The 12395-nt window shown below is 45.8% G+C and overlaps 1 protein-coding gene across 1 annotated transcript in view; it reads right to left on the bottom strand.

Moving 5' to 3' along the window:
* LOC115318487 (4-coumarate--CoA ligase-like 6) overlaps positions 1 to 12395 on the bottom strand; it is a 63187-nt gene that overhangs the window by 12501 nt on the left and 38291 nt on the right. The window contains 4 exon segments of the mRNA XM_040218898.2: positions 3627 to 3877; positions 3879 to 3930; positions 3933 to 4039; positions 6236 to 6479. Of these exon segments, the coding sequence (XP_040074832.2) occupies positions 3627 to 3877; positions 3879 to 3930; positions 3933 to 4039; positions 6236 to 6479 (654 nt within the window).

Raw genomic sequence — 12395 nt, 5'->3', positions numbered from 1 at the left:
GAGGGCGCAAGGAGCCCTTGTCCAGGAATGGTGGGGATGTGGCGGCCCGCGGCTTTGGCCTTTAGTCCATCGTGGGATGAGACCAAGTATAAAAGTTTGGATAAGAGGCATTAAAACATCTGCTATTAGCTGTATATAATCAGGCTAGATCAATTGTGCATGAAAAAAATGAGCATTTTATTAAAAGGGTTCAAGAACGTCTTGGCATTGCCAATTCGATGTTCAGAGTCGCTGTTTATCTTCAAAATTTGTTTCAAACTGGTTCACGTGTTCTACAAAGCCACACAATTAGTCGAGTGCACAATTTTTCATCGATTCCTTAAAGAGTCTCTCAACATGATTGGTCTGAATGTAGTGTACTTTAAGGTGACCTCGTGCTTCACTTGGGGCACAATAACTCCCGTGATATTCAGCTCACATTCTTACTGTGGAAACCTCGGCACACAGTGGCCGGTGCCCTCACCGATGACATTAACTTTGTGTGTGTTGCAAGTACAGATCACTGACCGTTGCAACAATGCCAAGCAGGTCCTCTTCCTTCATTGTAGCATTGTCGCACTATAGAGTTTGCCGGAAATGAGCTAAGAAGGAAATGCTAATGGAAGAAAGCCACCGCTGAAAATAAGTCTTCCATGTTGCGGTTATACCGTCACATTCAGAGCTTTGGTTGTGGCGTGGCGCTTACACCATTGTTGATAACAATTTCCCCATTGGTCTCAGTTCGGCCCAGGAGATGAGTTGGCAAAATCACGCTTCAAATTTGTTTGCGTTCGTCTCCTCGTTTTGTGTATGTTCTTTTTTTTAATCTACGGAAGACACTCAGGCAGCCTGCAGCAAAGAATGTCATCTTCTGCATAAGCGACTGTTACTCTTTGTTCCTGAGCCCGGAACTCAACTCGCACATGACTGCCAGGCTTGCTTACATACACTTTTGTCGGTGAATACTTCAACAGTTTTAGTGCCGGCGCTCACTCAAGTTTGACGTTCGACATATATCGTGCTGATCTCTGTTTAGTGTTTCCTGGGCGTCTGATATCCTTTCGTCACTACTGGAGGATGATCTCCTTTTCCATTAGAGAAGAATGGAGGCTCTGTCTCAGCTTCTCGAAGCCTAAATTACATCAGCAAACAATACAAATCTTTGCAGGCTTAGAAATTGGCGGCAGTTCTACCCTTTTTCTCAAATCAGTGGCGCTCTTCTTCAATGTTGTGATCTCTTCACAAGAAAAACTTGTGGTTGTAAATTACAACAGTGTGATGCACGTTAAATGCCCCAACCGAGTAGTCGTACTACACTGGCAAAATTTCTCATCTACGGCGTGTAACCATGTTGCCAAAAACTGGCAGACTAAACTCTCGCTCCCTAAACATCAAATGACAAGATTTATCACTGAACTTTTTTTCCGAGGGAAAATGTATTGACAGGTACTCACAGCCGCCTGAATGATAGCTATAGGTTGCCCTCTTCTGTCATTTACCACGCTGAAGCGTCACTGACCGAGTGTTTATAGCTTTGTTCCCACGTTCTAGAGTACATTTTGTTTTCGTAGATGGAACTAAAATTTCCACCTTTAGCACAGGCACAGGAGTTAGCAGCCTCAGATTCCTTTTTAATCTCGCGGTACTGCCTGCGCATCCAAGAATTCCCGTTTAAAACCTGCTTTACCCTTAGGAGAACCACTAGATTGTCGTCTCTGGCTGGGCAAAATATTTCCCTTCACATCGCGTTTACATTTCTTAGTTCATTAGATTAGTGTCACTTGTATTAGAAATACTTTGATTCATGTTGCCTAAAATAACAAGCTTCGACAAGCTTAACAATGCTGACATTTGTGACAACTTATTTATTAGGACAACCTTGCTCATCACATTTGCGGCAGCGTGGTGCCCTTAAGCACACACGGAAATGCAGTTTTTTTTTAATATATCTTTTGTGAAGACATTTTACGAAAAGCTTTCGGGCGGTCGGATATCAATTTTATACCAATCGCCTGCAATGGGAAATTCGCATGGTGATAGATATACTTGGCCTTATTTTAATAAACTCTTCACATGGCCAGTCGAACTTATACTTAATACGTATATTCCTTTGCAATCAGCCAGCATCAGCCGCGCCCTTGGGCGCTAGCTGTCTCGAAGTTTTATCTTTCCTGGTGCAACCCTTCCCGTTAGGGAGACAACAAGTCACGTGCGCGCCCCGGTCGGCCTCCTGTTGAATCCACCGATTTCGGCGGGAGCGGATTTTGTAGCGATCCTTTGCAGATTTGCAGGCTGCGTCACCGAAAACGACGTCTTGTAAGGTAATCCGTTAATTCGGGTTGATCCAGATTGCTCGTGGGAAACATGCGTTGCCGGAAAGTCAACCTGAGATCACACAAAAACGGGCCGCCGAATTTGCGAGATGACTTAGTCTGTGAAGTGATTTCGAAAATTCGTGTGGTGCAATCAGCCCCCGATCCACGATGACGACTCCCCGGGAATGTTTGGTTGCATTTAGAAGGCGCAAGGAGACATCGAGGCCTCTCAAGCATCTGCCACAAAGCGGAGGAATTGAGTCGGGAAAGAATTTCCATTTAATTTAGCGGGAAATTTAGCGAAAATTTCCCGCTAAATGGAAGGGGAGCAGGAGAGGAGGAGGGGAGGGTACGGAGGGAGTGGAGGAGCATACCCTTTCCTCCGTACACTCCCCTCCTTCTCTCAAGAGCTGCGCTCTAATTTGGCATTACAAAGAATTGTGAATATGTCTTTCGCTTTTTTTAATAAGGAAATTGGCCGCGCGTCGTTACGATTTATGAATTTCTAGGATGCTTACACCTCGCAGAGTGAGTTTTCGCCATATTTAGGCGATTTCAGAAACATCCTCAGTGCACATTGAACATTATAACTACTTTTTATTAAATATATTTTTGAAAGAAGTAATATAATCACACATGAAACTCATTACAGTACAAACATTTAATGGTTTTATCTGGAGTATAACATGCTCAAGTCAAACTTAAGATGTATGTGCTTTTTCGTTGACTGGAGTGCTGAAAAACTGCAAAGCCCTTGGTGAAATCGTGCGCAGAAAAAGAAAGTGTGAGACAAAAAACTTGCTTATTAACAAAGTGACACTTGATTACTATACGATATCTTTGTTTCAAAATAATCATAACGTTCTTTTTTTTCTTAACTTGGTATAATTTTGATATTCGTACCCAAACTGCAAATGTGCCAGTGGGCCTTCGATTTACATGCGCCTCCTCCACCAGCTGCACTCGGCGCGCGCTGCCGTATTCAATTTAGAGGTGCAGCCTGTCTCAAAACACAAACGAAAGTACGTTGCTTAGTTATTTAGTCAACTGGCTGCACTTTTTTTTTGCACGGGTGAATGGTTGTGCAGGTAAATCAAACCAGCCCAGTGTCTGCTAACACTCCAGAAGGGCAGACGTGTCTACGAGTTGTTGCTCTCATCAACGAGGTCCAGATTGATCCGATTTCAGCCCATTTCGCTTTCTGGCGAGGAATAATTACACATTTATTTCTGTTTGATCGCGCGTTGTGGTAGGGAGGGGTGCGTAGCAGCTGTGAACGGAACTACGCCGCACAGAGTAACGCGTGTCACCCTAAACCGACTTAAGACTTACGGGCCGCTAGAATAAAAGAGAATGCACCTGGGTTCCCAGCAATCTCAATGTTTTTGGTGCGGTATACTTTTAAATGAAACCCGGCATTAGTCACTGCTCCTTTAATCAGATCCTCGCTGAGGTCCTCCGCATTAACGCCGATATTTTTCGGAAAGAAACTCTTCACACTACTCATACCGCCCAGGAGGAACAAGCCGCCGGGTTTGACGAGTGATCCGACGTTGTTAACCACACTTCGGAAGGATTCGTGGTCCGCCGTGGCACTTTCCAGGCAGTTGCAGGAAAGAACGACGTCGAAGGTTTCTTTGTGTTCTTCGGGGAGCACTCCAGGTTCCAGGACATTGCAGGGAACCACCTTCCGGATGGAGAAGCGTGTGCGCTCCATTATTTCCGACGCCCCCTTCTTGACGTCACTGTGAAGCAGAACAAGGAAGATGCCATAAGCCTGTATTTTGCTACGATGCCTGACATGATGCTTGAGGACATATTGAAAATCTCTGGGCTGAGGTAATTTGTTTTAATAATAATAATATTTTGCGTTTTTGTTTAGACACCTTGAGGCCAGTAAACCTCAATTGGCTTCTGATCCTCTGTATATGAGAAATTTAGCCAGTAATGTACCACGGCTAGCCTGAGGCCTTTCCCGTGCATCACGCAGTTATGATAACCTACCACACGCCGGTGCGATGCTCATTTATATCGAAACGGGAAGGAGAGGAAATTGAAGGGGATTTTTTAAAGGTTTCTTGAGCATGAATATTGTCACTAGACGACTCCGAGAGTTTCCTAGAAGTCCTGCTTGGCACATATGGCCGCTTCATTTAGGGCAAAACACGATTATACTGTAGGGGCGAACATATTTAACTATATAGCTTGGAAACTACCATAAAGTGATTCAAACTCAGCCTACACCATCGTCATAATTAACATAAACTAAAGTTTTGTTCGAAGAAATTCAAATGATACATAATTATGGCTTAGTAAGGAATATTATTGGGAATTTAACAACCAGTGTTTTCTCGGTGGCGAAGGCAACTCTTGAGCTGATGCTTGCATACTTCTTTTGATAAGTTAGCTGCAGGAAACTCCTTTGGATTACGCTCACGGAAGAAATGCTTGTACGTAGAAAGAGTCTTTTACCTGGTACATTAAAGACAATCTTAGATCCCAGGTCAAACATTCTCCCAAAGTGAAAACAAATTACTTAATGAGAAAACCATTAAAAGGAATACAAAAGGTTTATACTCAAAATTTCTACACACTGTTCAGACACAACCGATGGTATCGTCAATACATGAGACACTCGACCGCTTTTACATTCACCCCGCATGTTCACCGCAACAACGAAGAGTCGAGTAATACAATTGTTGGACAGAAAAGAAATGTGGCTGTTTTTCTCAGGGTGGTGCCGCCAATGTTTGCCCCAACAGCGCACCGGAGTTAGCCAATATCTGAAGCGTGCTGCAGATATTGTTAGCGTTGGAAGCCATCTGTCACTTCACAAGTTGGACGCAACTCGATTATTCGTCGATGGATGTAGATTTACCAAGTGCTAGCGATTAAGTCACCGAGTGATCACGTTTTATTTGTGAGCCACAATCAACCCTCTGGACAAACATGTTCGATTAAATATTAAGTTAATAAGGAATTTTACGATGAGAAAAATATGATTTACCTTAATACTTCGCGTTAATCTGATTGACACAGAATGCTTAATGTGTTCCGAGTCAAGCTGTTTGAGTTTGTTTGAAACTGCTTCACAAGTTTTGCAAGTTTAATTCTTAGGACCTTTTGTTAGGGATATCGACAGAAAGATGGAGCGCTTTTTTCTTCAGTCGGCTTTTTCCGAAGTATTATGGTGAGATAAAATGTTTTGCGACTGACCAATCACGAGCCACCCATCTGCTCTTAAGCACAGCCAAGGCGTTTCGTGCTATGCTACGTAAGTGGCGTGTTTTTTTACGCCATCCGTTACTATGGGCCACGTTGTCACGTTATTTGTGCAACCGTGACCACATGACGTCATGCGATAATGCAAAATACCGTTACGTGATCAGTTTAAATGACACTATGGTATGCGACATAATGAATTCATGTCACGAGGCGTCACGTAAATATAGTCTATGTGATATCATAGCCTATAAGAAATACTTGCTCACGTAGCCATTGGTATACCTACGTGATAACGTGACCCCACATAACACCTGCGTACGCTGGAACAACATATCGTCTTGCGGAAACAAACAGCTCTGACCAGTAGTCATCCTATTCGCTCAATTGGTCAGGTGAAGAGTTTCAGACAACAGAGCCTCAGGTTCGTACTGCGATTCCTGGAGAGGCACAAACTGTTTTTCTAAAGAAGCCCGGTGGAACCACAATGGGAGACCATAGTTTCGTCAGGTTTTATATCGTTAGACATGGAAAATAACCCTAGAACGTTTTCTCTAAAATTAAATGCTCATCAAGAGTTTTCTTCTTTAGACTTCACGGCGGACGTAATTCTGGCTCCCTACCCCAAGTGCTCGTTCATGTGTTCCATTATTCTACGCGAAGTAAGAAATATTAATACCCCCAAACATTCGTGTCTTTTTTTGTGTTGATGTATATACCTATAGCCTTCCAAGGCAGCGACTTGCTCGGCACGGTCTGTCCAATCGATGGCATCTTCGCTTTTGTTCAGCCACTTCTCCAGCTCCTTCCTGTTGTCTTCGACCAAGTCACTGAGCACGATGTCCTTGTATCGATTAGAGGACATGAAAGAATACCAGACCAACGGTCCGACGCCCACCTCCAGGAGAGTCTTGCCCTGAGCCAAATCTGTGGAAGGCACATGAGAGTTACTTTTTGCTCCAGCTCACTTCTGAACACACACCGATTTAACATTTCTTAAGAATTTTTTGAAAAATGCTCCCTCTATTTTGCGGTTATGATTCCTGAATCTTCATATTCATTCTCTTCTTCAGGACAGACACTGGACACTTCGCGCAATCCAAATTCATTTAAGAAAACAGGTTTTCGCTCCTATCGCTTTGACGAGAGCTATCGCTGACGTCACATGGGGAACTTTGATTATTTTAAAGAATCTGCATTTGAACGGAGCGTGAACTATCACAAAAAGATTATGTTGTTTCCGTCTGGTGTATTTGAGCTTTTATTTTGCGAACTAGCGAAAACGTTTTAATTACTCGTCTTTTTTAGAGCGCAGCTCTTAATCACCGGTTTCCGGCTTGAGCGGCGTCGCCATCGGCGTCGGCGTCGGCGTAACCGCGCGGTGCATTGTGAGAAACGTCCCATAATTTACCGCGCCGAAACGTCACGCGACATTTCGGCATGGTGATGTTTCCGCACCGTGCCGAAACGTCACGGGTGAAGCTTCCGCATGAGATTTCCACCGATACGTCCCGGTGCCGAAACGTCGCGAGTGACGTTCCGGCACGGTGAGGTTTCGGCACGGTGAAGTTTCCGCACGGTGCCGAAACGTCACGGGTGAAGCTTCCGCATGTGATTTCTACCGATACGTCACGGTGCCGAAACGTCGCGAGTGACGTTCCGGCACAGTGGTTTCGGCGCGGTGAGGTTTCCGCATTAGGCCGAAACGTCGCGAGTGACGTTCCGGCACAGTGGTTTCGGCACGGTGAGGTTTCCGCACGGTGCCGAAACGTCGCGTGACTTCACCGAAACGTCGTGTGACGTTTCGGCACCGCGCCGAAACTTCGGATGACGAAACGCGTTTCGCGTGTGAAAGAAGGAGAAGGAGAGGGTACTGATGAGGAGAAGGGGTATACCACCCCTCAGTACCCTTTCCTCCTCCTCCCCAAGAGCTGCGCTCTAATTCGGCGTTACAGGGAGTTGTAAACGTCTGTCTTTTTTTATTTCTTTTGCCTTACAACGAATATTTTATTTATAGATTTAAAGGTAGACCGGGATGCGGTCTGACCCCGTCATGAAATATTGATTTGAAAAAAAAAATTATTAATAGGTGTTACGGGACGAGAAGTGTCACCCTTGCGCATGGCTTAGATTGGAGTCAAAGCCGGCCAAGTGCAATATGTGATGTATCCCTCCACCCTCTGCCGGCTGCGATAACGGCACCATTTTCAACCTAAATTTCGGTTTGGAACCGTGTACATGGGCGACATTTCTCGTCAATTAGCATGCACCACAATATTTTCATCAAACTTTCACGGTATTGAGCTCCAGCGTCAATTCCCCATACACATTATATCACTCAAAATTGAAAATAAAGAAAGAAGAAACATTTAACGGGTGAAAATTATTGTGCCTATAATACCCAGGTAGCACGCCAGAGGAATGCCCAACTTGGGCAAAGGTCTGGCAAACATAAGGGCCCAACTTTGGCGCAGTTAGGTTTTTGCACCATGGCACTCATCAGTGCCAAAGTACGGTGCCTAAGTATAGCCTTAGTTGGGCGATCCTAGGGCATGCCAAAGTTTGGCTCTTCTCTGGTACGCCAGAGGAGTGCCAAAGTAGGTGCCATACTTGAGCCATAACTGCCATAGTAAATCCTAATCCGGGAATGCGGGGCGTGCCAAGGTTTGGCGTTTCTCTGGCCCGCCAGAGGAGCGCCAAAGTTGGTGCCATACTTCAGCCATAACTGCCAGAGCAATGCCTAATTTCGGTGTTTGGGACGTGCCAAGGTTTGGCGTTTCTCTGGTCCGCCAGAGGAGCGCCAAAGTTGGTGCCATACTTCAGCCATAGCTGCCAGAGTAACGCCTAATTTCGGTATTTGGGACGTGCCAAGGTTTGGCGGTTCTCTGGTCCGCCAGAGGAGCGCCAAAGTTGGTGCCATACTTCAGCCATAGCTGCCAGAGTAACGCCTAATTTCGGTATTTGGGACGCACCAAAGTTTGGCTTTTCTCGGGTCCGCCAGAGGAGCGCCAAAGTTGGTGCCAGACTTGAGCCATAACTGCCATAGTAAATCCTAATCTGGGAATTCGGGGCATGCCAAGGTTTGGCGTTTCTCTGGTCCGCCAGAGGAGCGCCAAAGTTGGTGCCATAATTCAGCCATAACTGCCAGAGCAACGCCTAATTTGGGTATTTCGGACACGCCAAAATTTGGCGTTTCTCTGGTACGCCACAGGAGTGCCGAAGTGTGCCATACTTGAGCCATAACTACCAAAGCAACGCCTAATTTCGGTATTTCGGCCTCGCCGAGTTTGGCTTTTCTCTGGACCACCGCAGTTGTGCCAAAGTAAGTGCCAGACTTGAGCCATAACTGCCGCAGTAAATCTTAATTTGTCGATTCGGGGCATGCCGAAGTTTGGCTTTTCTCTGGCTACCCACTGAAGCGCCAAATAAGTGCCAAAAGTGGCAAAGAAAGCCCAGAGGCCAGCCCAAGTTTCGAATATCTCTGGTGTGTCACAGAAGTGCTCTTTCACGCGTCCCAGAAGAGAAATAAATTAAATAAGCGCTGGAAACACGATGGTAAGATGTCATCACCTCCGTTCCCAAGCAGCACGGCAATACTTTGCAGTATCGTGCCAGTGCCGGCCGAAAGTCGGTTCCAATATCGCTCAACTGTCCAGTTTTGCACCACCGTTTGATAGCCGGCAGGTATTGCCGTACAGCTGTTTCGCCCCGGCCTAGCGTTCGCGCAATATTGTGCGAAAACTCTACGATGCGTCTGCTCCGTATTGGCCGAACGTCGTGCAAGTATGTGTACGTTGCATGTCATTTGTTGCATATCCAATCACTTATACGGACAAACAAATTTTTTTCGATCCCTCCCAGAAGTTTATTAAACAACTATCATTGCACACAGTGTATTCTCAACATATTTACAAAGGTCACACTTCTCTGTAAAATGAAAAGCAAATTATAAAATACAATTAACACTGTCCTCATGCCAAGCAAAACTCATCACACAAAAACCGCGGAGATTGAGAGGAAAGCAGGACGACTATCAGAATCATGCTTGCAGTGCACTTACTATTAAAAGAGCGATATCATGTAATCCTTGATAGATGCATAATCCAACTCAGGCACCCCACAAACACATTCGAGGATTCGAGGACTGACGTCTGGTCGTCGGCGAAGAGCAGTTTTTGTCGAAGCGTGTCCAACAAACACATCACAAGTATTCCACAAACTCCGGTGCAAAAAAAATGGCTTTTACCGAAAAATTGGCATGGACGTATTCCGACCGTTTACGACGAAAAAACACAGCCGCGTCTGCAACGCACGAAAGCAACAGAACACTGAAGAGCAGTTCGAAAACCGGACCTACGTGGCCCGCTTATTTCTATAACTAGGCGAACGGCGAAAACGACAGCCCCAGAGATCCCATCAGCGTGACAGAGAAGGTCACGTGAAAAATTTTCGTCCAAACGTTTTTGTCCTACGCGTCGTTCCGTAGAGAGGTCACGCTGGGTCACGCGTTTCGCTTCACCCTTTTGACTTGCTTAAAGCGGCTGTCGCGCTCGCTGACAGCCACACGAAGGCACAAAAGCAGGTGGGGAGGATTTGCAAAAGGCGAGGTCGAAGGGGAATCAACAACGCATAAAAGGAAAGGCCGCTTCTGCCGGTGACCTTGTCGCCTTGCCTAGTCTGTCAGCGTTCGGCTTCCATTGAGGGCCTCAGACAGATAATCTCCTTTCTTGAGAGCGAAATGAACGGGGTGGTTATGTTTTTCGGGCTTGTCGCCATCCGATAGGCCTCAATTATTTCTCTCCCCATTTGCTCGCAGTGGCCTCCCATGGCTGTCGTGCCGGTGAAATTAGGAGCGCAAAAATACTCCAGAAGCCGGGCGAAGACATGATAAATGTAATAACGAAAACGGCTTGACATAACAAAAATAACAATTTAATTAAACGTTTCGCCTCCCATGCGGGAGGCATCTTCAGTAGAGCGCAGCGCGAGTGAGAGTCGCACAAAAAAGTTCGACTATTTAGGCACAAAGTTTGTGTACACGTCCGGCAGGGCAGACATGTACAAATTACTCAAAAAAGGTAATTAAGTTAAGTTACTGAGTATCGACGCCAAAAGTAATTAGAGTAGAGTAGAAATTACGCATTTGCAATAGTAATTGAGTAAACTACTAACTACTGGAAAAAGTAGCGAGTTACTTTGAAGTTACTTTCGAAGTTACTTTTTTATATTGAACAGCAGTTTTGATCCGTGAATGAACAGCAGTTTTGATCCGTGAAAAACCCTGCGAGCCTAAAATAAATGCAGTCATCTTATGGCTTACTATTTCACCAAAATAGTTTATTCGCTCGCATCCTATCAAAAACTTTCAAAGCTCTTGATAGGAAAATTTTCCACTTTTCCTTTTAAAGACGTCCCCAGTCAAGCTGAAAAGACGTTCCACCGACGCGCTGGACGGAATGGCAGCGTTGAATTTGAGAAAGAGGTTGTGCGGGCCGGGTAAACGAGTGTCGGAATCTTAGGTGTCCATGACGAAACATCTGAGGTTTGCCTCGAATAGGTTGAGATTTTTATGACTGGCCCCTCCTAATTCCTTCGCCGTTCTGAGAGTAGGCTGAGCGAGTGTACCTGACCGTCAAGGGTTCAAGTCTCGCGCCACGACGATGAGATCATCCGGACGACTGCGCGTCTCGTTGCAATGCTAGTGTTACGCTACTGAAAAAAAAAATATTTTGGTTTAACAGAATATGAACCGAAGTATACTTCGCCGCTGACGCCGGGTCCAACAAAAGGATCTCCCAAGGGCAACTCACTATCCTCGCCGGCGACTATGGTATCCTGACGCGCCTGACATGCCCGACAAGTAAATCGTTTTCAACAAAGAGGAGGTCACCCTGGCATGGAAGGTCGGAAGGACGCGAAGGATTACGTGAACAAGCATCGTCGCCGCACAGTCGCGGCTGGAAGCGGGAACGTGCTCCCATCAACTGATTATCCGTGTCTGGGTTTGTGCGCGGGGGAGTCCGGCTTTGCAAAGGAGTATGCGAAGACGACGAGGCGACCATGGAAACAGGCGCCCAGCTGCGAGGTCATTCCAGTGGCGCCTCCCATGGAACCTCCAAACCGCTTGAGGCAGAACTCACTAAAGGCAGACAACATGAAAACAACAACAACCCTTTGGAGTGTCTTTCATGGTTGCAGCTGGGAGACGCGGCGCCTGCGTGCATTACCGGATTAGGTCAATACCCGTCCAGGGCTTGTTAAGCACCTCTTTCTGCGTTCGTGCGCGCCGGTGTTATCTTTTGGCTGCTCGTCGCCACCTTGGCCCAACGACGTCTGTGATTCAGTTTCTAAAAATGCCACTTCATCTGCCGGCGTCTTATTTATTTCTGCGCTCAAACTTTTGTGGTGAGCAAAATTAGCACTAGATTTCGAAAGTAGTTAGTAATTTGAGTAGAAGTTACCTGAAAAAGTAGTTAAATTAAACTACTAATTACCCAAATAAATTTGTAATTGAAAGTTACCAAGTTACTCGGAAAAGTAGTTAAACTACAGTAGTTTGAGTAGAGTAGTTGAACTACGTCCAAGTCTGCGGCAGGGGGCCACGGTTCTTGTTTATCAGCGATGAATCACTTCCGCGTTTGTCGTTCTGGAAGAACCAAGATTCCAGCAGCTTCCTCGGTCCCCACCTTTTATCCCTCGCCTTGTCAAACTCAAATTGGTGTCCTGACGTCCATGCATGGTCGACGAGTTCGGACTTGAAGCGGGTGGCGTTCGTGGAATTGTCGACATCCCGTGCGTGTTTTTTTAGCCTTCTTTTTCTTTTTCGTTCCGTCTCTCCAATGTAGGAAGCGTCACATTCCTTGCACTGCACCTGGTAGA

The sequence above is a fragment of the Ixodes scapularis genome, unplaced genomic scaffold (genome assembly GCF_016920785.2).
Source record: "Ixodes scapularis isolate PalLabHiFi unplaced genomic scaffold, ASM1692078v2 PGA_scaffold2__306_contigs__length_199485367, whole genome shotgun sequence".
Taxonomy (NCBI): Eukaryota; Metazoa; Arthropoda; class Arachnida; order Ixodida; family Ixodidae; genus Ixodes; species Ixodes scapularis.
This window is presented reverse-complemented; position numbering and strand designations above follow the sequence as displayed.